The sequence below is a fragment of the Trachypithecus francoisi genome, unplaced genomic scaffold, assembly GCF_009764315.1.
Source record: "Trachypithecus francoisi isolate TF-2019V2 unplaced genomic scaffold, Tfra_2.0 Lachesis_group0, whole genome shotgun sequence".
Classification (NCBI taxonomy): domain Eukaryota; kingdom Metazoa; phylum Chordata; class Mammalia; order Primates; family Cercopithecidae; genus Trachypithecus; species Trachypithecus francoisi.
Genome location: NW_022681453.1, coordinates 147,451,719 through 147,476,301, shown reverse-complemented (window position 1 = coordinate 147,476,301; position 24,583 = coordinate 147,451,719). Strand labels below are relative to the sequence as shown.

Sequence of the window (24,583 nt, the reverse complement as noted above, 5' to 3'; positions counted from 1 at the left end):
CTACACCAAATAAAGGTGATTTGTATTTATTTGTAAATCAGTTTATACAAAAGATTATTGTAGTTACAGAAAGTAGATATTTTTACTTGCTTTGATTAAATATTTATATAAAAGATTGTTTCTATGTAAATCATAGTAAAAATTTATTGTTTCACACTAAGATACTTTGAAAGTGTCTTAGAATTATGACTATTGAAACAAAAATAAACTGTGTATTTTTCTACAAGAAAGCCAATGCAGAATAGTAGACCCACACTTGGCCCTTGCCCCTACTTAAAAGACTGATAAATAAATAAATGATAATAACAAAATAATAAAATTTACCCTTAATTTATTTTAAGTATATTCATCTTTTTTACAGATATGCTTCTTCATCTTTTATTGACTTTTTTACTTACACAACTAATTACTAATACCAATCTCCTCAGATAAATGAACTTTGGTTATTTTGATAGCTTTCAGGACCTGAAACATATCAATTCACACTGTAAATTTGAAAGATAGATAATTCAACAATTTTAGGCCATCTACCATGTATACAAGTTTTTGGTGATGACGGAGATACCAAATCACCATGAGAAAATTTCTGTGTAGATAAAATAACCTTTCCATCTGAAAAGGCTAGACTAGTTCCTGGAGAATAATCAGGCAAGCCGTGCTGCTTGGGGAAAAAAAAAAAAAAAAGGAGCTTTAGAGAAGTCCGCCACCAGGATTCCTAGAGACTGAGAGAGAGCTATGAGGAGGAAAGGACACTTGATCTTTCCCACCTCAGCCTCTCAAAGTGGGATTACAGGTGTCAACCACCACGTCTGGCCCCAACCTGAACTTCTTAATGTGACTAGGACACTGTATGATGTAGCCACTCCTTAGATGTCCCACCCCCTGCACGTCTTTCACTCATGAAGGAACACAAAACCAGTGGCCTAACCACATTTAAGACCCCTGAGGTGACTTCTGTTTATGTTCTTTCCTTTGCCTGAAATAATCTTCTCACTTCCCTTTTGTCCAGCAAGCTTTCTTAGTTTAAAAGTTACTTCCCCTAATTTCCTGACCATTAAAACTGAGTTCAGTGTCCCTACTAACCCTCTCCATAGTACTCTGAATCCTATAATCACACATTCCATAGGTATAATTGACCTTAAGCACCTTGTAGAAAATAATTTTTGTTGCTTATTGAGACATCGTACCTAGCACAACTCCTGGCCCAGTGTAGAAGCTCTGTATGTACTTGTTAAATAATTGATGAGCAGTTTCAGTGCCCTTAAATCAATCAACTTTACGTTTTTTATATTAATTTCAATTATAAAGAAAGTTTACAAATACATTTATGTGAATTATTTGAGTGAATCTATCTTATTCATAAAAACCAAAATTGATTTGCAAAAAAAAAAAAAAATTTTGTGAGTAAATTATTTTCTGCTTGTGACTTGCGATAATGGGGAGAGAATTCAGACAGTATGATTTAGCAGAAATGTGCTTAGTAGGTGTCATGGTTTAAAGGCATGTGTCCCCCCAAATTCATTTGTTGGGAACTAAGACCCATTTTGACAGTATTCAGATATGGGGTCTTTAGGATGTGATTAAGTCATGAGGGCACCATTCTCACGAATTGGATCGGTGACCTTTTAAAAGGGCTCGGTTGGGTCCCTGTTGACCTTCTGCCTTCCACCATGTGAGAATGCAGCAACAAGGTGCCATCTTGGAAGCAGAGAGCAGCCCTCACTACACACCAGAATCTGTTGGTAACTTGATCTTGGACTCCTCAGCTTCATGAACTATAATTAACAAATTTTAGTCGTTTGTAATTACACAGTCCCTGTCTAAGGTGTTTTGGTATAGAAGCCCGAGCGGACCGGGTAGTAGACTAAGATCTAATTAACTCTGTAAAGTCAATATAACTGAGAATTTCTCTAAGATATCTCCAGATGGTTGCAGTCTATTGGCAATGCCTGATTAAAGCTGAAATTTTTCCTAGCAACTAACTCCTTTGCTGAAATAAATAGGTCAATGTTTGTTCCCTATCACTGCCAGACAGAATAACCTCAATGTGTTAATGATGGAAAACTCCCAGAATCCACAGGTAGAAACAAATTGTCCTTAGTAGGCAAACAGATCAATTTTCCAAATCGAGTCAGAATTCAATGTGGGTAAATTTATAATCTGCATTTTGGCATAAATCTGACGTTTCCTACCATATAAACATTAACAGTAGATTAACGTTAACTTGAATGCTTGGTGTGTGTGTATGTGTCGGGGGTTGTTAAGTGCAGAGCTCTGTGACCAGCTGTACTTGTTGCTTATCATTCTATGGCCCTCTCAGTTTGTAAATCATGAGTTCAAACCCTGTATTGTCAGTGGTTTCATCTGGTTTCAGGGACCCAGATTATTGTTCCTCCCTCTCTCTTTTACTTTCTTGAGAAGCAGTTTCACTCTTGTCACCTAGGCTGGAGTGCAATGGCGTGATCTCGGCTCATTGCAACCTCCGCCTCCCAGGTTCAATCAATTCTCCTGTCTCATCCTCCCCAGTAGCTGGGATTACAGGCGCCCGCCACCATGCCCAGCTCATTTTTGTATTTTTAATGGAGACGGGGTTTCACCATTTTGGCCAGGCTAGTCTTGAACTCCTGACCTCTGACCTCAGGTGATCCACCTGTCTTGGCCTCCCAAAGTGCTAGGTTACAGGCAAGAGCCACTGAGCCCAGCTACTGTCCCTCTCTTAAAATGGCTTGCCACATTTTGACACTATAAGGCTGAAAAAAAAAAAAAAAGACTCTAACGCAGAAGCCAGAGACTGTGTTCACCCCGTGCCTTAATTTCCTTTAATCTACACTTCTGTGAGATGAACATCATTCCCTAGCTTGGCATCTTGCATAGACATCTTTTTTTTTTTTTGAGGAGGAGATAGTCAGTATTCTTCCTAGGGTTTAAATGAATTTTATTTGCTATTCAAATCATAATACAGAAATTTAATTTAGCCCAAATCTTCCTCATTGGCTTTGAGACACTTCCCTGTGTTTCGAAACCCATTGATCTTTATCAACACATAGCCCTTTTCATTTTTTACACTCTGGTTCTACTGCAGGAACCTGCTCATGTCACTGAACCTGCATTGGAACACTGAATCTTCACATTGGCCTTATAAGGTAGATAACATAATCAATTGACAATGATACTATTGATTATTGAGGGAAATGAAGGCACAAGGAGGAACACAGAGCTTGAAGGAGACAGTGCCAGGTGCAGGAACGTGGTCCTAGGAAACTCAGGCAGTGTATGCTGGGCTAGGGACAGGAAAGGAGAGAGGCGGGATATGGAGGGAAACCCTGTACACTTTTCTGGCACTTTAAGCACTCAGAGCACTTCATTGTGCCCAGAGACATTTTAAATCATTCCATTCTTACTGATGGCAGGGATTCTCTACAGAGTCTTTTCTAGTTACCCTGAAGTTACAGTCACTCTTTTTGAGCCCAAATGCAGTAAAGCTTTAGTACTTATGCCTAGAGTAGCTAGCTAACTTGATGCTGGGAGCTCAGACACCGATTTTCTGGAAATTTAATTGCCTGTGGCTGGTGCTTTTTGTTTTTTCCTCTCCCAGCCTTGTCTCTGCTTTCACTTACACTCCCCTCACTCCTCAACCCTCCCCCAAGAGGTACATAGGAGAGGTACCGACATCCCTTAAATCTTGTTTTCCTCCTCCCTCCCCATTCTCCCCCTTCCTCACTGACCACCTACCTAGAACTTTCTTCCCAAGACCAAAAACACAGCTCCATGCCCCATCCATTGCAGCTTTTCCTCCTCAACATTTTCCCTAGTCAGGGACACGCAGTTTGACTTTCCATTCACTGTTATAACTCACATAGCAGAAATAAAAAAATAGGCAACATTTCCTCAAATCTCATTAAGATTACAGTTAAACTTTGAAAAACAATTCCTGGTATTTTCTTAAATATCGAATTTTTCATGTGTGATTATTTTTCTCTACGTAATTATGTAATGAGAAGATATTTGTCTAGTATTTAAGTAGGTTCTGCAGAAAATATGTGGAGTTTTGCTCAGATGTTCTTTGCAGAGTTGAAGAAAAAAATGTTTAGATCAGTTTAGTTTTATTTTACTTAAAGATTCAGAATCCTGTTTAGAGAGAGACAAATAATGAAAGTAAGATGTAGCTGTCACAGAGGTAATGTCAGTACTCTAAGCCTTATTTTGGGTCAGTTTTGGCACATTATGGCCAGTTTGGAAATCCTGTTTCCACCCTCTTCTGTAACTGGCATAACAATGCCATTGGGATTCATCTATGCAAGTACCTCCACTTTTCTTGACATGCTATCTCTACCAAGCACACGCTCTGAGTGAGTTCCATGGGTACACTTCATCATTGGAATTTGGCATCTGGCGATTTGTTTAGGCTTGTGGGAACTCATCTAGACTTGGCTTTTCTTGAAGATCTCCTGCATACTAATGTTCTCACCACTTGCCATTTGGAGCTATTGAGGTCTAGGGCACTAACCCCATGAGAAGAGCTGCTGTTATAAGAATTCCACATGCCCTTATTGCTTAAGCACACTTTTCCGTTGCATGAGGAATATTGTGGGTTGTTCATGTCATCTTTCAACTCAATCTTCATTACAAAAGAGATTACTAAATTCTTATAAGTTTCTGACAGGTGGAAAACCTAGTTTCCAACTCTGGTACAGATTTTACTACAAAGTGTCATGTACTTGCTCCTTTTTGAAGGAGATTTGAAAGGAAAAGGCAGTTAAACATGATGGAGACAGGAGGCAGAGAAATTCTAGGCAGAAAAGGGTGAGTCCCCAGTGAAAACCCTACCCTTAAGCTGAAATGCCTGAAACCCCGGCCCAAAGTGAGAATTTATATCCATGTTTTTCTCCTTGAATGTTGCCTTTTCCTAAACTGCCCATGGCCCTCCCTGCCCGCAATCCTGTGCCTATAAAGACCCCAGACTCAGTCAGAGAGGAGTGGAGACTATGACTGGACATTGGAGAGAAGCAGCTTGACTTCAGAGGGATAGCTTGACAGTGTAACTTCAGAGAAGAATCCAGCTGGAGATGGCCAGACTTCAGGGGAAGATCACCTACCCCACTGTCCCCGTTTCAGCTCCCTTTTTCCACTGAGTCACTTTCCTCAGCAATAAAATCCCCGCATTTACCATCCTTCAGTTGTTTTTGTGACCACATTTTTCCTGGACGCCGTACAAGAGCCTGGGAGCCATGAGTAAAGATATAAAAGGCACTCACACTCGCCCTTTGCCCTTGCTGGTGGAGGGCAGCTGTCCCACATGACAAGACAGAGGGCTCACTGAGCTGTTAACACTTAAGCCGTCCATAGACAGCAGAGCTAAAAGAGCACTGTAACACACCTTCTGGGGCTTCAGGAATCGCAGGCAACCGCACCTGGTTGCTACCACAGGGCCTGCACGGAGTTTGCTCTTGCCCGTGCCAGAGGTCAGCCAGTTCCAGTGCTTGTGCACTCCAGTTCCTGCCTTGTTTGCCTGTGCACTCCCTCCCAGGAGGAGTTGAGAGTGGCAGGCTGAGTAAACAAGACACCCCTTCTCGAGTCCCAGGAAGGGGTCAGGGAAATATCCTGCTTCAAATGTACCATCATTTAACTGAATGAGTGTTCAAAATACCATCTGAACATATTTTGTTTAAAAAACAAGTCAAATATACAAAAAAATCAAGTTTTTATTTCAAATATTTGAATCTAATAGATGATTATTTAGGTTTATTCTCTGTGAATATATATATAATATTATATTTAATTAACATCTGAGTAATCTCAATTACCATTTTCTAGAAAGGATAGAGTATAAAAGCTATACATTTCATATATAAATATTAACTTTCAAAAGTTATAATAGTATGAGTTTTAGAGTGAAAGAGTGTTTAAAATGTGCCTTTCTTTGGACAAGAATCATTTTGTTCTTTACTAACAATAATTTAAAAATTGGTAATTTAATATCTTGTGAATATGAATGTACCATTTATGGTACAGCTTAGCTTCTAGGAGAAGTTAAGTGTAGCATAATTTCTTGAAGATTAAAAAAATACATTTAACTTTTTAAAGATAATATACATATTGAATATTATTTGAACATAAGAGTAAAGAAAATTATCTGTGAACTTTTTTGAATATATGGCATTTGCAAAATAACATTAGCTCTTATGCATGAAATAAATTGTAACTAGATTTAAAATATACTTTATATAAAAATTAATAAGGCCTTAGTTAATATTTGGTAGTAAAATGGACAGTGGATCAGAGATCATAATTCAAAGCAGTTTTTCACAGGAAGTTTCATTAATAAATGCAAAAACTCAGATGTCCTTTTTCTCAAATTCACAATGAGTATTAAAAAATGTACAAAAACCTCTATAAACAATTATACAGATGATAAACTATAATTTGAAAAGCAAAAGTATACAACCAGAGCTACAGGCATTACAGCTTAATTCACACAGGTATGAGTTTAGATAGTCTCAATCAATTTACGGACTTCAGATTTCCTGAGGAGACTTTCACTAATCCACTACCACACTCCTGATTTTTGTTCCCGGCTGCCAGTGCTTTCAAAAAACATGAAATCCTAGATAAAAACAAAAATATACAAATGAATTTTCAGCAACAAAATAGAGATCAATTATCAGATGCAGAAATACTAAGGGATCTAGTGAAACACAACATATCTGTTAAAAAAATTAAATGTAATAAACACAGAAAAGCTCTATAATTATATAAGTTCTACCTTTAGTTTTCCATTTTAATAATAAATTTTATAATTCTATTCATGTATTGATACCTGTATGAATTTAATTAATCTTCCTGTCATTTTCTCTAAATGTGACTTTTTCTCTATCCCTATAATTCTCATCTTTGGCTGCATATTGGAACCACCTGGAGCACTATATGAACTTCGAAGTTTGACTCAGTTGAACTGAGGTATGGACTAGTACTTACAGTTTTTAAAGGTCCCTAAGTGATTCTAATGTGAAGACAATTTCAGAATCACTGGTATATCCAATTATCTCCTGCAATTTGGTAGTTAGGTCTACACACTTGAGTGAATGCACACTCTTACTGTAGTTCATACTCCTATATTAGATGGTTTAATTTAATTACTATGAGTCATGGTAAAGTCTCCTTGTTTCACTAAATTTTTTCCACATATGTCCACTTTCAACTTCTTCCTCAAAGTATCTAGGAGATGGCTGATTTAAGGGGAGACTAAAATCTCTCCTTAGTATGCCTCCTTAGTCCCTCTCTTGCCATGTGAATATCCATAGACTCTTCAGACAGAAACTAGTCACCTGTGACCCCAGAGTGTCAGGATCAAATAGAATTTCAGAGCTAGGATTAAATGAGAATCCTGATTTAAAATCTATAAATTTTAAAATGTCATTTTGAAATATACACTTTACTGAATCATTTCAGAATGAACCTAGAGAAAGCATCTATAATCAAGATTAATAAGAACAGACTTACAATGAGGAAACAGGCACCAATCATTACAGCTTTCATTTTAACATCAAGGTCTAAAGGGAACTGGATTCCAAAGTTATCAGCGTCTGTAAATGCCTCTCTCAAAATTCCAGTCCAGTGCTTGGAAATTTTGCCAACCACACACTGTTCATCAAGAGATTTAATCTAAATTGAAAAAATAGTATTACATATTTTTAGGAAACTTATAGCAAAAGTACTTTCAAATTTGAAGATGAAACAAATATGGTATTAAAATTATGTACCATATGTAACCATGAACATGTAACCCTCATTAGATAACTAGAGGCTCTGGTATCTATTTATAGATATATGAAAAAAACTGTTTCATTATATAGAGAAATTATATGAAAGTAGTTTTTCTGAAATATTTAACAATTTCTATTTTATATTAATAGACATTGATAAATTATTTGAATTGACCCAAAACAAAATTTAAGCAAAAAAGGATATAAATATGAAATGTTTATGTGATGACATTTCTAGAAGCCATCAGGAAGGTAATGAACAAAACTCCTATTAGACTTCTGGTTTAGGAGAAGCACAGTTTACATACACCAAAAGATTAAATATGATGAAAAGGCTTATTACCACCCACTATGAGTTACAAACATGAAATGCTAAGCGCCTAGAAAAGATTAGCAGTTTGGAGTAAAGGCAAATACCAGTAAGTAACTTGATGAAATGCCCCATGCCAAGGGCTGAAGTAACAGTGGATAACTAGTGGGGTGTGAATAATAAAAGACGAAGAGTGTATAAACAAATGAGCTCCAAAGTAGCAATTTTCTAATTTTACAATTCTGCCTGAGGAAAGTTCAGGGCCATCATATAGGGTTGAATGGACTGTGCTCAGACTAAGGCAACTGCTCTAGGAGGGCAGGTGGGGACTGAATGTAGCTGAAATTCACAAAACTAGGTATATCTATAGTTGTGTTAACAGAGGAGTGTCCTTTTCAGCTAAATAAATGTGGGGAATCTAAAAACATTTGACTCATTTTATTTTGGTACAAATGGGTAGTTTGTAAAATACCAGAAATAAACATCTAATATGAAACTGATAGCATAATACTGTTCATCAAATATTCATTTCATTCCCTCTCCTTCTGTATGGCCAGTATACTTCCTGTTCCTTCATAATTAGGCTTGGCCATGTTACTTGTTTGAACAATGGGTGTTAGCAGATATGACATGAGTAGTGTCCTTAAACTGGGCTAAGTGCTTTGGCCTGGCTTATGATCTTCAGTGACAAGCCACTAGAAAAGCATGACTCAGGTAGCTGCTGCTGCCACAGCCACAGAACAAACATACCTGGAGCAGACTGAGGTTAACATGCAGCCTAAATCACTGCTTAAATACATCCACTGAAACACAGCTGACCTGCACACCCTTAAGCATGAGCATAAACGCTTGTTGCAAGCGGCTGAGTTTTAGGGACCATGTGTAATGAAATACTACCATGGTGAAATAAATGAATACAAATCCTTTCTTGTACATGTTAGTATTTTTCTGCTAATAGCTGTCATTGAAGGATTTGAAGCTAGTAATGAAAACTGTTTTTTTTTAATTCTGAAATTTAAAAAAAAATGAAAAACGCAGCTGACAACTTACTAGCCACTGTAAACCCAACACTATACAGATAAAGACATTAACATTTGCCCTTTTTGATTACTACAGCAAGAAATTTAAAGAAGTAGAGAATATATTTTTTTATGGCAAGGATAAGAAATGCAAATAATGATCTTCAACCAATAACTTATCAGGACTAGATAATTTTTAGCTAAATTGTAGACATTTTGGAATAGAAAATCACTGTAATAAAATTTCAACATTTGGAAATAATAAATTGGTATTGTATAATGTTAAACTTTTAAATCCATAAATGTAATACTATTTGGTAAAAGTATTCTATAAAGAAAACCATAGATTCATCTCACAATGCAAATATAAATGCAAAATACTGAAATATAACAACAGCATATAGGATCTAGGTATGTAGCAAAGAAATATAAAAAGTGTATCATGAGTATATTAATAGTAGCTGGTAAGCTATTTTATTTACTTACTAATGATTTATTTATTTACTATTAATCCCCAATTTTTATGTAAAAAAACTAAAGCAAAGAGAAGTGAAAGAATTTGTTTAAGGTCACACAGATAAGTGTTGTGAAGATGGGTTTCAAACCTGGGTATCTGGCTCCAGTGTCTATACTCTTGACCATTACGATTGTCTGCTTTTTAAAAACATACTTATTGAATACTAATGAAAATCTAGTTGAGAGGGCAGGAAAAAAAATCTGTGGGCTGTAGTTGACCATATAGAATTTATCACCACTCAGGACCAATTTCGGTATTTTGAGATTCCTGAAACACAACAGTGGCAGGAATTCAGATTTCAAGCTCATAGACAGAACTGACTTGGTATATCAGTTTCGTGTGGCCATATTTTTCCCTCTACCAAGAGTCCTTGAAGGAGACAGACTCTCTTATTATCTATATTGGATAAAAGCTCTACTAGGCTCTCTCTTACTCACCATTGAGATAACCTTCTTAGAGATTCAATTACTATCTGTTTGCTGAAAACTCTCCATTCTTTTCCTCTACATAACTAAAATCCAACATGACTGTAATTCAAGTCATTAACTTCCCATATATATTTTATATAATCAACTAGAGCCCCTTGATTATATTTTACTGATCCCTGACCTAGATGTGTATTAATATTTGATACCTTACTTTTTAAAAAGCAGATTATCATAATGGTCAAGAGGACACAAATCAAGTGTTTTTCCTCCAAGATTCTTAACTTGGCCAATGTAATATCAGAATAATAACACATCAAGTTTATCTCCAAAATTTTTTTCATCCTCAATTGACATCAGATCCATGAATTAGTTTCCACATAGTACATCGATAAAAGGCCTATTGAGTTATTCTTTGTTTTAGATGACTCCTGCCCCTGCTGTGGAACAGGCTTTTATTTTTTTTATTACTTCAAGTTTCCATGCCCAGTGGCACCCTGGTGGATTTCCTGTTCCTTAGTGGTCCCTCATACAAATAATTTCTGCTTTGAGGTGTCACAGTTTCCATTGTCAGCCCTACGGAAAATTCTTCAAGTGACTATTTCTCAATTCTTTCCATGAGAGTACCTTGATATCATCATTCTGGATAAATAGAAGAAAAGTTAATTTATTACATGGAATGGATGCTTCAAGGTATCCATCAAGAAAGGATGCTACATGAAACATAAATTCTCTAGTATCAAATATAAGGATTACACAATGCTTTTCCAGTGTTTTCATTTATTTACTAAAAGTAAAATTTATGCCAGCCAAACTTCTGTTAATATTGTTCCTTGAATGAGAAATTAGTTTTTACTTCTCTGGAGGTAGGATAGAGATTCCATCCCTTACATGAAGAAGTGCTATTATGCATACCCCTATATATAAAATTTTATACATCCATATTATGCACACATATACATACACACACTATACAATCCCTTTACAAGAGCCTTTTTAAAGTTTCTACATCACCTCCTCCTTAGAACTGAAAATCTCTGTCATTAGATTATTAAGTCAATGAGGGAAAGGATTCATCTTTGTATAGCTGAGGTCTGACAGAGGGAATCAAATACCATATGATTAAAGAAGGCAGACAGATCACGTAAATGAATGACAATGGATATTGAAAAACCTCAGTAAGGGGTGGAGACAGTGATAAGAGTTCCCATGTCATTATTACAAGGGGCAGCCCCACACATCTTCAGTAGATTTTTGCCCTTTCTGTGGAAAGGTAGGCCCAGTTAACCCAGTTTTCTGATTTTCCAAGAGAAACAAGAAATCAAGATTAAGTCATAAAACCTTCTGATTTTTAAACATTTGCAATGAAAAAATTTGGATTGTAAAAGTAGACCATCTGTTGTTGAAGAAGTACTGTAATGAAATCCTATAATATATTATAGTAAATATATAAATATTAATATGTTGCAGCTTCCAGTGACCTAATTTAATATAGGGAAAAGGAGAGACCACAGAGAAGCATAATTGGGTAGTATATATTATACAAATTTTCTCAAAACTATCTTTGCATAATTGGGTTTCTTGTAGGAATTCTATTTTTTTTTTTTTTTTGAGACGGAATCTCCCTCTGTCACCCGGGCTGGAGTGCTGTGGCCGGATCTCAGCTCACTGCAAGCTCCGCCTCTGGGGTTCACGCCATTCTCCTGCCTCAGCCTCCCGAGTAGCTGGGACTACAGGCGCTGCTACCTCGCCCGGCTAGTTTTTTGTAGTTTTTAGTAGAGACGGGGTTTCACCGTGTTAGCCAGGATGGTCTCGATCTCCTGACCTCGTGATCCGCCCGTCTCGGCCTCCCAAAGTGCTGGGATTACAGGCTTGAGCCACCGTGCCCGGCCTCTCTTGTAGGAATTCAAAGATGTCAGACATTCTGAACATGGCCTTGAGCACTGGCAGCTGATATTTCAGATTTAAGAAGGATCCATATGCTTTGGCAGTTAGATTTAGATGACAAGGTTAACATTCTGTTTAAAATGGATAACATACAGTGTCATCACACAGAAACCACCACATTTATTTTTATTTAACTACATAGGTCTGCTTCTCTTTTTTCCATTTATCATGACCAACAGTGACCTTTAATCAGAGTGATAACTACCACTCTGACCAAAGTTAAATATATGAGCAAATTATCTTGCTATTGAGACATTGGCACACAATACTTATTTAATGCATTTATAACATCTTGCAAAATTACATTCTTCTTATATTAGGAAAGCAAATCTTATAAACATTATGACATCTCTTACCTCAAAATCAACATCTCCACAACAGCTGCACACAACACATGGACCACTTATTTTTAGTACATCCTCTCTTTTCTCATTTTGAATTGTAAACTTTGGTAGACATGGGTGCCAGGTCTGAATAACATAACCTACTGGTACACCAGGAGGAGCTTGGATTTCTATCTATAAGGCAAAATCATATATGTAAATGTAATAATCCTAATGCCTACATTTGATGAAAGGCTCAATGACGGTAGAAATTGTTGCTGAACTACTTTACAAAATGCCCTGGTAATTGCTCACATACCTCCTGAAGGCAGCAGGGACAACAACAGCTGCTACATCTTAGTGGTCTCTCCAGAGTCATGACTTCTTGACCCATATTATCAATAATCCTCAAGGTAAAAGGTCTAGATGGCCCACAGCAATTTCGGGTACAGCAATCAGTATCTTCTGCTGCAAAGTAAACCCTCTGTCCAAAGCTGTTCTTAATTTCATATTTGTTATTAGTTTCAAAACCTGTTAAAACTAAAAACATAAAAGACGAAATCATAATCACCTCTATGTTAAAAATATTGAATTTATCCAAAGATGATATAATATATAGCTATGTCAGTTTTAGATGATACTCCAAGTGGCATAAGGAGAAGGAGAAGAAATGATGTTCAGAGATGATCCAGGCAGAGAAAAATGGCAAAAAAAAAAGGAGGAGGAGAGATTACCAATGTATAGAGAAATTAAATCCTTATGTGAGACACAGGAAACAAGTTATATTTTCCTAATTCCATAAATGTCTGTCAGAAGAGAGACTTTTCTGCTGAGGGTTGGGACAATGCTGTGGGTGGGCACAGTGGTGCTAGGTGCATAGATAAAATGTCCACTAATTCACGATAGTTTTTGTGTAATGTGGAGGGGAATATAAGAGGATTGCTATTTATGTGCTAGGAAATTTTATATTAATTGGTTTGAGACTGTCTTATAAACCATACCTATGTCTTATTTTTTGCAATGCTTTTGAAAGAAGGCAATGTACATGCATAAAAACCGAGGGAGTGAAAATGAAAGGTGAATTAGAATGTCACAGTGGACCCAGGGCATCCTTATTCAACTCAGCAGTAGTTGTTCAGAAGTGGGAGGTGGGTATTAGACAAAAGGTGTTTGGCAACCAACACTTCAACTCACAGAATATCTAGACCATGGGAATCCTAAGTGAACTCTGCACCTTAGCTGGGCTAATCTCTTCATGAGGGAAACAGATGGCTGCAAAATGCTGACGCTCACATGCTTTTGTATCAAGGGGTTTCCATATCTAACCACACACTGGAAACCTCTCCGTATTTAAAGCCAGAAAGGAGCAACAACTGTCCCACTTGTACATAACCCTCAGTAACTGGGGTCATAGATGTCAGAAGCCTGACTAAAATGATGAGTGATTAAAATAAATATATGGAGGAAAAGTCACTCTACAATGCCTATGTGGAAAGACTCTTGAGTCAGAGAAAGATGGCCTTCACAAGTCTTAGCACCATGAACGCCTTTAAGAATCCTTGGTGGGACACAGACAAACCCTGTACTCTGCATTTGTAAGAACCACCTCTGATTTCAACATCTGAAATAGTCAAATGTTTAATGAGAAAAAAGTTAAGCTGATTTTGAGAGGGCATTTATTATCTAATTAATTGTTTCATTAAGTAGCTTAATCTCAAAAATCTCCAGCTTATTTGTAAAACAACATTGCTTTACATAACCTTTAAGTTTCTTTTCATTTACTTAAAAATACAAACAAATTGTTTATGTCTTTATTGTCTTCTGTGTTTTGAACTGAGAAAAAAACTTATTTTATGCTCAGATTCTAAAAAACTGAGTAATCTTCGTCTTTTTTATACCACTCATGAAAAAATAACATAGACTTTCAATTTTGGAGAAAAAGAAACAAAAAAACCTTGAGACATTTCTTTTTTGAAAAATAAGCATAATTAAAAACTATTAGATCTGGAACTTTCTATTTCATAATTAACACATTATTTAACAAATATTTATAAAGTCCATAAACCTACAAAAAAAGATAAATTGTGTGCTGTGTAATGTTTGGTTATATCTGTTTGGATTTTATAGCCTTATTCATATATACTATAAAACATTTAAAAATTCAGAATACAAAGCTGTTTTCCAGACAAAGCTTTGTTTACATACACTAAAAAAAAAATCAAGTAAATTATAAATATCTAATAATGTGCTTTATAAATAACTTCAATGTAATAGATGGCAATCGTATATTTTAGCCAAATCCATTATTTTGCTTATACAATCCATGTTCTAAGTTTTACCAGTGGAAAGAAACTTTGGAGACAGGTGAAAACGAACCTAACAGACATATTCCTAAAAACTGGCAGAGTTTTTATTAAATCTTTTATATCTAGAAGGAAAACACTATTGTTCATAAATCTACCCGGGGTCTTCTTCCCCTGGCAGCCATTATAAAACATTAATTGGCTTCCTAAGTTTATTCTTGCACCTAAGGAGCCCTGGACCCAAGGAAATGCCAGGCCATTCAGCAGGAGCAGGAGTGCTCTTCTATGAAGCCAAGCCTGCAGGCTAGTTGGTCAGCATCCTCCAACACTGCAGCGTCCTGCATCCGACCTGGTATACAAAGGTTTTATAGAGTTCATCTTAACTCCCAAGAGAAACTGTGGGCACAAATGATAATTTTCCCAAACTTTCTCATCCGAATAAAAAAGATAACTTACTTTAAAATGTGGCTCTGTGCCATTCTTAAGCTGATCACAATTACGGATAAAATAGCTTAAGTGGTAGAAGTCAGATAAAAAGTGATGTATGAAGAGAGGAGCAAAATAAGGGTTTTGATTATTTTCCTTCTAAGTTAGTGTCAATATCCTGAGGGTAGGTGCCCAACATAATAGCATTTTACCTTTTGATTCCTAAATTTTAGAAATGAATTGCTGATGCTTAGTATTGTAAATAACCGGCTTTACTGTCCCATATAAGTGAGAGCGTTGTATTTGTGGAGGTTGATGTGCCTTTATCTGCATAAACTTCTACTCTGTATAGAAACAGGATTAAAACAATGAATATATACCTTCCAGAAGTTCAATTTGCTGATGAATCAGTATCTGATCTATCTGTCACAGGAAAAAAAAAAAGTAAGTGGTAAGTATATGTCAAATGAAGATGTTTATAAGCTAACCAAATTAAAATTCATGTATTTATATTTTTTAAAGTACATGTAATCAGTTATCAATATTTAATAGCTTATATTACTTCTTAGTATAAAATGGAAGTTCATATTTTTAATTAATAAAAGATTTATTGTGTTCATTATTAATGTGGAAAAATTCAGGTCAAATAAAATTGATTTACACTGGAGTATCTTTAACAATTAGTAAATTGAGGTGGCTCATGCCTGTAATCCCAGCATTTTGGGAGGCCAAAGTGGGCAGATCACGAGGTCAGGAGAGCGAGAGCATCCTGGCTGACATAGTGAAACCCTGTCTCTATTAAAAATACAAAAAATGAGCTGGGTGTGGTGGCAGGTGCCTGTAGTCCCAGCTACATGGGAGGCTCAAGCAGGAGAATCACTTGAACCCAGGAGGCAGAGGTTGCAGTGAGCCAAGATTATGCTACTGCACTCCAGCCTGGGCAACAAGAGCGAGACTTCGTCTCAATAAATAAATACATACACACATACATACATAAATTGATACAAATGGCCAGTAAGTTTATGAAAAAATGCTCAACATCACTAATCACCAGAGAAATGAAATCCAAACCACAATGAGATATTATCTTTGTCCAGTTAAGAATGACTATTATCAAAAAGACAAAAAAATAACAAATAATGGTAAAAATGTGGAGAAGGGGAAATCTGTTGGTGGGAAAGTAAATTAGAGCAGCCATTATGGAGAACAGTGAAGAGGTTCCTCAAAAACTAAAATTACAGCCACCATATGATTCAGCAATCCCACTACTGTTTTTTTTAAACAGTATTTTTTCAAATTTTTCAAAATTTTCACAACAAAAATTTTAAAGGACAGGAAATCAATATGTCAAAGAGGTATCTGCAATCTCATGCTTATTGCAGCATTAATAGTCAACATATAGAATCAACCTAAGTGTTCATCAATAGATAAAGAAAAATTCATTGTTAATACACACAATGGAATAAAAATCAGCCACAAAAATGAATGAAACCCTGTCACTGGCAGCAACATGGATGAGCCTAAGGGACATATTATGTTAAGTGAAATAAGCCAGGCACAGAAAGAAAAATACTGAATGTTCTCACTCATATGTGGAAGCTTTAAAAATTTGATTTCTTAGAAGTACAGAGTAGAGGCTGGGCACGGTGATTCACGCCTGTAATCCCAGCATTTTGGGAGGCCAAGGCAGGTGGATCACAAGGTCAGGAGTTCGCGACCAGCCTGACCAATATGGTGAGACCCTGTCTCTACTAAAAATACAGAAACGAGCTGGGTGTGGTGGCGGGCGTTTGTAGCCCAGGTACTTGGGAGGCTGAAGAAGGAGAATCGCTTGAACCTGGGAGGCGGAGCTTGCAGTGAGCTGAGATCGCGCCACTGCACTCCAGCCTGGGCAACAGGGTGAGACTCCATCCAAACAACAAAAAAAAGTAGATAGTAGAATAGTGGTTACTAGAAACTGTGAAGGGTAGAGAGGAGAGGTATAAAGACAAGTTGGTTAATGAATACAAAATTACATTTAGATAGGAGGAATAAATTCTAGTGTTCTACAGCTATGTAGGCTGACTATAATTAACAACAATTTATTGTATATTTTCAAATAACTAGAAGAGAGGATTTGGAATGTTTTCAACACTAAGAAATGATAAATATTGAAAGTGATAGGTATGCTAACTATCCTCATTTTTCATTACACATAGTACATGGGCATTAAAATGCCAGACTGTACTCTATAAATATGCACAATTATTATGTGTCAAAAACAATTTGAAAAGTAGAAAACAGTCTTCCTTCTAGAGGAGGCTCAAGAAATATTGATAACTTGTTTAGCCATCAAAGAGATTTTTTTATAAGTTTCAAATTTGTATTAAGCATACTTAATATCAACCTCTGTCATATGTGATAACATCCTTTATGTATTTTATGAGACCTTGATTTTTAAAATATCTATTTCTGTGTATTTCTTGCATAATACAATAATGACCAAAAATTCCTATGATTGTGCCACTTAAGTACATTGTGGGAAATTAAGTTACTAAAGAGAGTGCAAGAAAGAAGTGATTTATGAAATGAAAACTGGCTGGACACACGGAGTTTCTTGTTTCTATTTGATCTACCTGATTTCTAACACCACATAAATGTTAAACCTCTTATTGCTGAGATTAATTATAATTTAGTGCAACAAAATCCAGGACTTTTTACTCCTTTATTAATGGCATTTATAAAATTGGGTCTTCCAAAGAACAAAAGCAGCATCATAAAAATGCAGTTTTATTAGTTACAATAAAAAGGTGAGTTGTATTACACATAAAATATTAACCCCTTGTTTGGTGCCACTTATTGAAACTCAAAAATAAACTTTATTTAAATTTTCTTTCAAATTATAAAGCAATTATTCAGTATTGAGATTAAAGAGCACTTTGCTCAGTACCAAAGTTTGGGGATTAAGAAAACAGTCTCAACTCTTCAGGTTCTCACCCCAGAGTGAGCTATATAACTTCTCTGGACCTCAGTTTCTTCTTTTGAAAAATGGAGATAACTGTAGCACCTATACATCATAGACTTTCTATAAGGATTCAATGAGTTAACACATGTATCAGGCATACAACAAAGACAGGAAAACAGTGCTAATTAAATGTTTGTTATTGGCCATTATCATAGATTGTATTTAAGATCACACAAAATACAATTTTCTAAGGCATTTGTATTTTGCTTTAAAACTGAACCTGACCTAAAAGAATGAGAGTAATCTCTTAGCAGAAAATATAGTTTTGCCATTTCAGACTTTGGTGAATTATTCATTTGTTAATCTGGTTAAGCAAGCTGGAAGCACAGTTCTGTTTTTTATGAGTATTTTGTCTTTGAAATTACCTGACTTAAATATTCTAATCCAGGTGGACAGTTTAATGGAGGCGGTGGTGCTGGCATCCATGGTATCCCTGCAGCTCCACCTGGCTGATTATATACTGGCTGATTATACATTGGCTGATTTGGAACAGGAAAGCCAGCTGGGCCAGGACCTGAATGGCCAGTTGGTGGGGGTGGGTAGCCAACCTGGGGCCCAGGGTAGCCATTATATCCTGGAGGTCCTGAAATACAAACAAGTGAAATGATTTATAACTGCACCAAAAATGGAATCATCAACCATTTTAGGGTTACGCCATCTATCTGTAAGTTGACATTTCAGCATAGAAATCTGTATCTGTGATGTTTAAGATATACTTTTATCTTTCTGAGATTTTTCAATGAAATATCTGTGGTTGCACATCCACTTCTATTTTGAGGATAGCAGGCAGTGAATAGCCTTGCCCTTACCATTCAAAACTCAGATGGAAAATATGCTTTAATATCTGAGAAAATGAAAGTAAATAAGCATGATCTACAGTCACCTACATAAAGATTCTGGCAAGCCTCAAGGGAAATAGACACGGCATTGGTAGAAGGCCCAAAATAATGGCTTTGAGTCAGCATTTCTAGGGCCAAAGTATCTTGTGAAAAATGATAATTCTGAAATTCTAGTAAATGACTTATAATATATGTATAGAACTGGGGGTAGTTTTGCCCCCTCTGTCAGGGATATTTGACAAGATCTGCAGACTTTTTTTGGTCACAACTGGAGGGGAAGATAATACTGCATCTGGTGGGTAGAGGTCAGGGCTACTGCTACACATCTTCAAAGACCCAGAACAGCTCCATAAAAATGAAGAATTGTCCAGCCCAAAATATTATAGTGCTACTGTTGAAGGTGAAAGCATGTCATTTCTTTCAGTACATTCCAGATATCTGCTTGGGTTAATCCTTTGCGTTACGTTTTAATCCATAATGTATTGCTTTCCTAAGTCCTTCTTCATTAAAATAAAATTTCATTGTAATATTTAGGTTAGAAATTTAAATTTCACAATTTAACATCCTTTGGTCTCTGGAAAATATAATTTGAGAAACAAGGATGGCAAAAAATTGTAAGAGGCAGAGTAGAGGCAGAAATTGAATAAGAGTAAGTGTACTTCATATTCTCTATGAATATGTGATTACGATGAAGATTTATATACCTGTTTGTATGGTCCACGGAGTAGCATTCCATAGCAGTGGAATATAATTTCAAAAGACTGTGTTTCTCAATATTTTAACATTAAAGCCTATGCAAAATGCAATACTTAGAATAGGAAATGTATACATTCTTTTAAATGGAACATTTATGACAAAATTCATTTGCCTTTAAAAAATAAGGCTTAGAAAAACAGATTAAACCTCACAATAATGCATCATAAATATAGCTTTTATAATTTGTTCCTTTATGATGAATGAATATTTACAAATGATCCATAATGTGACTGGCTGTGTTGTAGAATATGAGGACACAAATCTCAAGGAGGCATCCTGCTGCCAGAGAGCTTACAGTCAACTTCTGAGAGAAAGAAAACACATTTAGAACAAAAAAAATTCATATGGATGTGATGGAGAGAATGTATGTCAGGGAGGGCAGGGCATGAGGCAGTTACTTTAGGTAAATATAACTTACATCAAGGTCTAAAAGATGAGAAAAGCTTTATTTGAAGATCTAGTGACAAATGCTTCAGGAGGAAAGAAAGGCAAATAGAATACCTCTGACTTTGTAATGAATTTGACATGCTTGTAAAAGAGAAAGGAATGTCATAAGAAAGAAGACGACTAGGAAAGGCTGTTAGCAAAGTAATAGGAAGCTGTTCATCAAAGGAGGCCTTACTAAGGAGTCTGGATTTGGTTCCAATTATGATTGGCAAGTACTGGCGGATTTTGAGCAGAAGAATGAGTCCCATGGTCTTATTTATATCTTACAAAATTTTCAAGAGTGGAAAAGTATTAGAATTTACAACGGAAAACACAGATGCAATCCCTGTCCATCATTGTTTAATGAGAGAGACAACTTTATATCCCCACTTATTCTAGGGAGCTATAATACCAGAGTAATTAATTGATTAATTAGAATCAGAGATAAATGCTTTCAAGTAAGAGACCACGATTTTATGACTAGAGATGCCAAAGGTTGCTATTGAGATGGGAAGAGAAAAAGGGAAGGAGTAGGAACAGCTGCCCTGAGGGGTCACCTTTATGCTGAGATCTGAAGGATGCACAGGAGTTCAGGGGGCCAGAGTCATAGAAAAAACGTTTCAGAGCAACGTCCTGGGACAGTAACTAACATAGGTCTTTAAAAATCTGAAAAATAGCCAGTCTAGCTGAATAGCAGCAAGCCAGGCTCAAGAGGAGGTTAAAGAGAGAGCATGGAAAAGGCCATCCTGGGTTTAGTGTTAGCCTTTATTCTAAAAGTAATAGGACACTAATAAAATAGGGGTTATACACTCTCTGTAATATGAGCAGATTTACATTTTTTAAAGATCACTGGTGTCAGCACAGAAACCAGACCACAGGCAAACCAGTGGGTATGTGGAGATGTGATTTAATTTCTTACATTTTTAACATCATCATAATTTCCCCCAGACTCTGAAAATATGATCGATTACTCATCAAATGAATGAATTAAGCATAAAGAATTACCTGAAATTTGAACATTAGTATCATTTATGTAAAGAGTAATTGATTTAAAATATTTTAAATATGTTAGCAAATACTTGTCATTTCTTATTTGCAAGCATTGTGCTCAGTGTTTTACATACACTCCCATTTACTCTATAAAGCAACCTACCTTGAAAATATCACCCTCATTTATAGATAGCAACACTGAGGCTTCGAGGTACTGCAACTTGTTTAAGACTACCACATAACTATTAGTACAGAAGGCAGAACCTAGTTTACCAGCACATTTACCTATACAAAAATTTTTTTAATAAAAGCAGGCAGAACCTGAAGCCTGATCCAAACTCCCTATGCCTCAGCTTTCCCACATACACGATGGGGATAGCTAACAGTATTTACCTCGTAAGAGTATTCTGAGAATTAAATGTGTTAATCCACATTAATTCCACATTTAAAACAATGACTAAAGCATGGTAAGCTCTCAATTTTAAATTATCCTTACTGTTAGCATCATTGTTATCTTAAGATTTGTGCTATATATAATCCTGGACTTGAGAAACAAAATAAAGCTGTAGAGTGATATATATATATCAGCAAACTCTCAAGTCTGATTATATCTGAACTGTATTATTTATGTATATCCACTTTTAATTTAGTGATAGGGTGGATTAAATAATTCTCTTAAGTGCCTTGGATGACTATTATAGACTTACTAATGATTTTCCAAACAGCAATCCTGTAAGAATTTAGAGCAGAGGTTCTCAACCCTGGCTTCACATTAGAATGACTTCGGGTGTTAAAAGATTACTATTCCTTGAGTCCCACCACCAGAAGCTATGATTTAATTTTTCTGGAACAGTGCCTTGGCACTACTATTTTGAAGTGGTTCTGCGTGATGATACTTCAGTGCACACATGGTTGCCATGAGCCACCACCTGAGAGTCTTTGAGCTTATCTAGCTCATATTCTTTTAGTTGCAAACATCTGGATGAGATCCGGGACCGCAGGGAGGTTTCTTGCTAGGCAATTAAACATGACTTTCAGCTCCTAAGCACATTTGTTTACTCAGGGAAGAGCATACAGTGGGTACATCCTTCTATCCAACCCACATTCCCTTTGATCTTAAATCCTCAGGATGCTCTTTCAGGATCTGGGTAGCCTGCTTGCTTGTAAATCTGGACATGCCATGGCCTTTGCTATTTTTAAAGTTCTAGTAGTTTGGATAACTGCATTTGCCTAAACGAAAATCTCTGAATTCTTTCAGGCATTGGTTGAAAAGAAAAAATGTACTCAATTACATACGTAGTCAAATGACTCAATTATTTTTCTTAGAAATACAGGGCTGAATCAGTATATATACAAAAATAAAGCTTTCATATACATTATAAAATTAAAATGAGAATTATTCCCAGGTAACTGAATTTCTATTACTTCCAGTTTTAAGCAGTCTTACCATTTTGATGTGACTCTCACTGAACACATGCCAAGCTACTACATGACTCAATTTATCAGAAATAAATTTCCTAAATGTGATTAAATGATCATAATTTTCAGAACAGATGGAGGATCAATAAAATATTTTACTTAACATTTGTGTTTTGGGATGTGCAGTCTTGTATTTCATTTGCTAAATTTAAACCTAATGCTGTTTTTACTAGCTTTCTTTATACCTTTACTGTCCTCTATAAATAAAAATTACTTCTATGGAAAATGTATAGCCAAATAAAAATAATCAAGAACTAGGCTGCCAAAATTTCATTAATACAGTTTTTAAAAAAGAATGACTAAAATAAAAACAAATGCACAATTTTCTCTCTCTCTAGAGAGAGAGAGATCGATTAACTTTCATTTTTCTTCTTTAATCAACTACTTTACCTTGGAATGCTGTCGGTGGATACTGAGGAGGATACCCAACTGGCAAGTTTGTTTCCGGGTGAGAAGCATTCATCTGTGTGTCTGCAATTCAAGGAGAGGTAAATAGATGTCTGATTAAATAAAATATATATTAGAAAGAAACAATGTATTGTACTTAGATAATTGTCACTTGTGTGGTCTTATGCTGTACTGAAATAGGGAAAGTAAAATTTTCACTTAACATAAGCTGTGCCTATTATCAGAGCTAATTTGCGATTAGCAAATTTGTTTCAAACAAATTTCCCTTTAGATAAAATGAGACAGCTAAGTTACTGGGGCTGAATTACCAGTTTTTGAAATATCCCTGATGAATGTACAGTTCCATGTTTTGTTGACAATAAAATAAAGACAGCTTTAAAATTACATATAGACTACGAAGAAAGAGATAAATGAAATTAATAGGATGTGAAGATGGTAGAATTATGGATGATTTTAAAGATATCTATCATCACTGCTATAAGAATTATTATTTTAAATATTTAAAATAATGAATATACTTCAGTATTTATATATTTTATGCTTACTCTGGAACTACATCAATAAAGTTGAACCATATGAAATTCCCCAAATATGACTGGTTTTGACCCACAAAAGTCATAATGTTTAATTACAATACACTAGCATATTAAACTTCGTTACTTGCTAAGAAGGCTTGAGTAACCTTAACATATGCACAAATGGTTCAACCTAAATATTAATATTCATGTCTATCTAGTTATTCAGTTACCTACTGCAGCCAGTCTCTAAATATTTACTGAGCATGTCCTATGTCACCCTTGAATTAGGCTCTGTGGCTACAATGGCTCTGCTTTCATACAGCTTAAGGTGTAGTAGACACTACACTTATCTCCTTATCTGTTTCCTGATGAATTACTAACTCTAAATTCAAAATCTTTTTTTTTAGAATCATGGAGGCATGGCATCAATATAGAAGAACATACAGGTCAAACTTTCACTGTAACATTTTTTTGTATGTGTCTCTATTATGAACTTTGAAAGACCACTCAACTTGCTAATCATGTGGTTTCATCAGGAAGATTGGATTGTTCTCCTCACCCCCTGCCCTGGCCTTTCTCCGTCATAAATGGCTTCATCATGACTTCAGCAGAATGCAGTCCATGATGATTGTGTAAAATCAGGCAAAAAAACCGCTCTCCTACTCGTTCAAGACTAGCCTGGCCAACATAATGAAACCCCATTTCTACTAAAAATGCAAACATTAGCCAGGCATGGTGGCGCATGCGTATAGTCCCAGCAACTCAGGAGGCTGAGGCAGAAGAACCACTTAAACCCGGGAGGTGGAGGTTGCAGTGAGCCAAGATCGTGCCACTGCACTCCAGCCTGGGCGACAGAGGGAGACTCCGTCTCAAATAAATAAACAAACAAACAAACACAAAACAACAACAAAAAACAAATAAGGGCTTTTCCCTGGACAAACACTGCAACATACCCTTTGATTTCTGAATCATTACAAATCTCTGAAACTTCCCATCATTCTTTCCCATCCATTCTCTTCTATTTCTCAGCATCAAGTGACTGACCTAACTCCCTAGTTCTCTAGCTAATAAGGCCCTGCCTGCAGCCCCTACTCCAAACTTAAGTTGGAAACAACAGCATCAGAATCAGA

At 36.0% G+C, this 24,583-nt stretch overlaps 1 protein-coding gene across 7 annotated transcripts in view; it reads right to left on the bottom strand.

Annotated features, from left to right (window-relative positions):
• Positions 1–314: 314 nt before the first annotated feature.
• Positions 315–24,583, bottom strand: part of PLSCR1 (phospholipid scramblase 1) — a 34,427-nt gene continuing 10,158 nt past the window's right edge. For 5 of the 7 annotated variants that reach the window (XM_033212387.1, XM_033212384.1, XM_033212385.1 and 2 more), the window contains 7 exons: positions 22,918–22,998; positions 18,403–18,620; positions 15,414–15,456; positions 12,624–12,844; positions 12,338–12,499; positions 7,501–7,662; positions 2,881–6,604 (listed from right to left, as the gene is read on the bottom strand). In XM_033212387.1, coding sequence (XP_033068278.1) covers positions 6,548–6,604; positions 7,501–7,662; positions 12,338–12,499; positions 12,624–12,844; positions 15,414–15,456; positions 18,403–18,620; positions 22,918–22,998 — 944 coding nt within the window. In that variant the 3' untranslated portion in view covers positions 2,881–6,547. Of the gene's footprint in view, positions 6,605–7,500; positions 7,663–12,337; positions 12,500–12,623; positions 12,845–15,413; positions 15,457–18,402; positions 18,621–22,917; positions 22,999–24,583 lie in introns of those variants that run through there. The other 2 variants (XM_033212382.1, XM_033212388.1) reach the window with 2 other exon arrangements.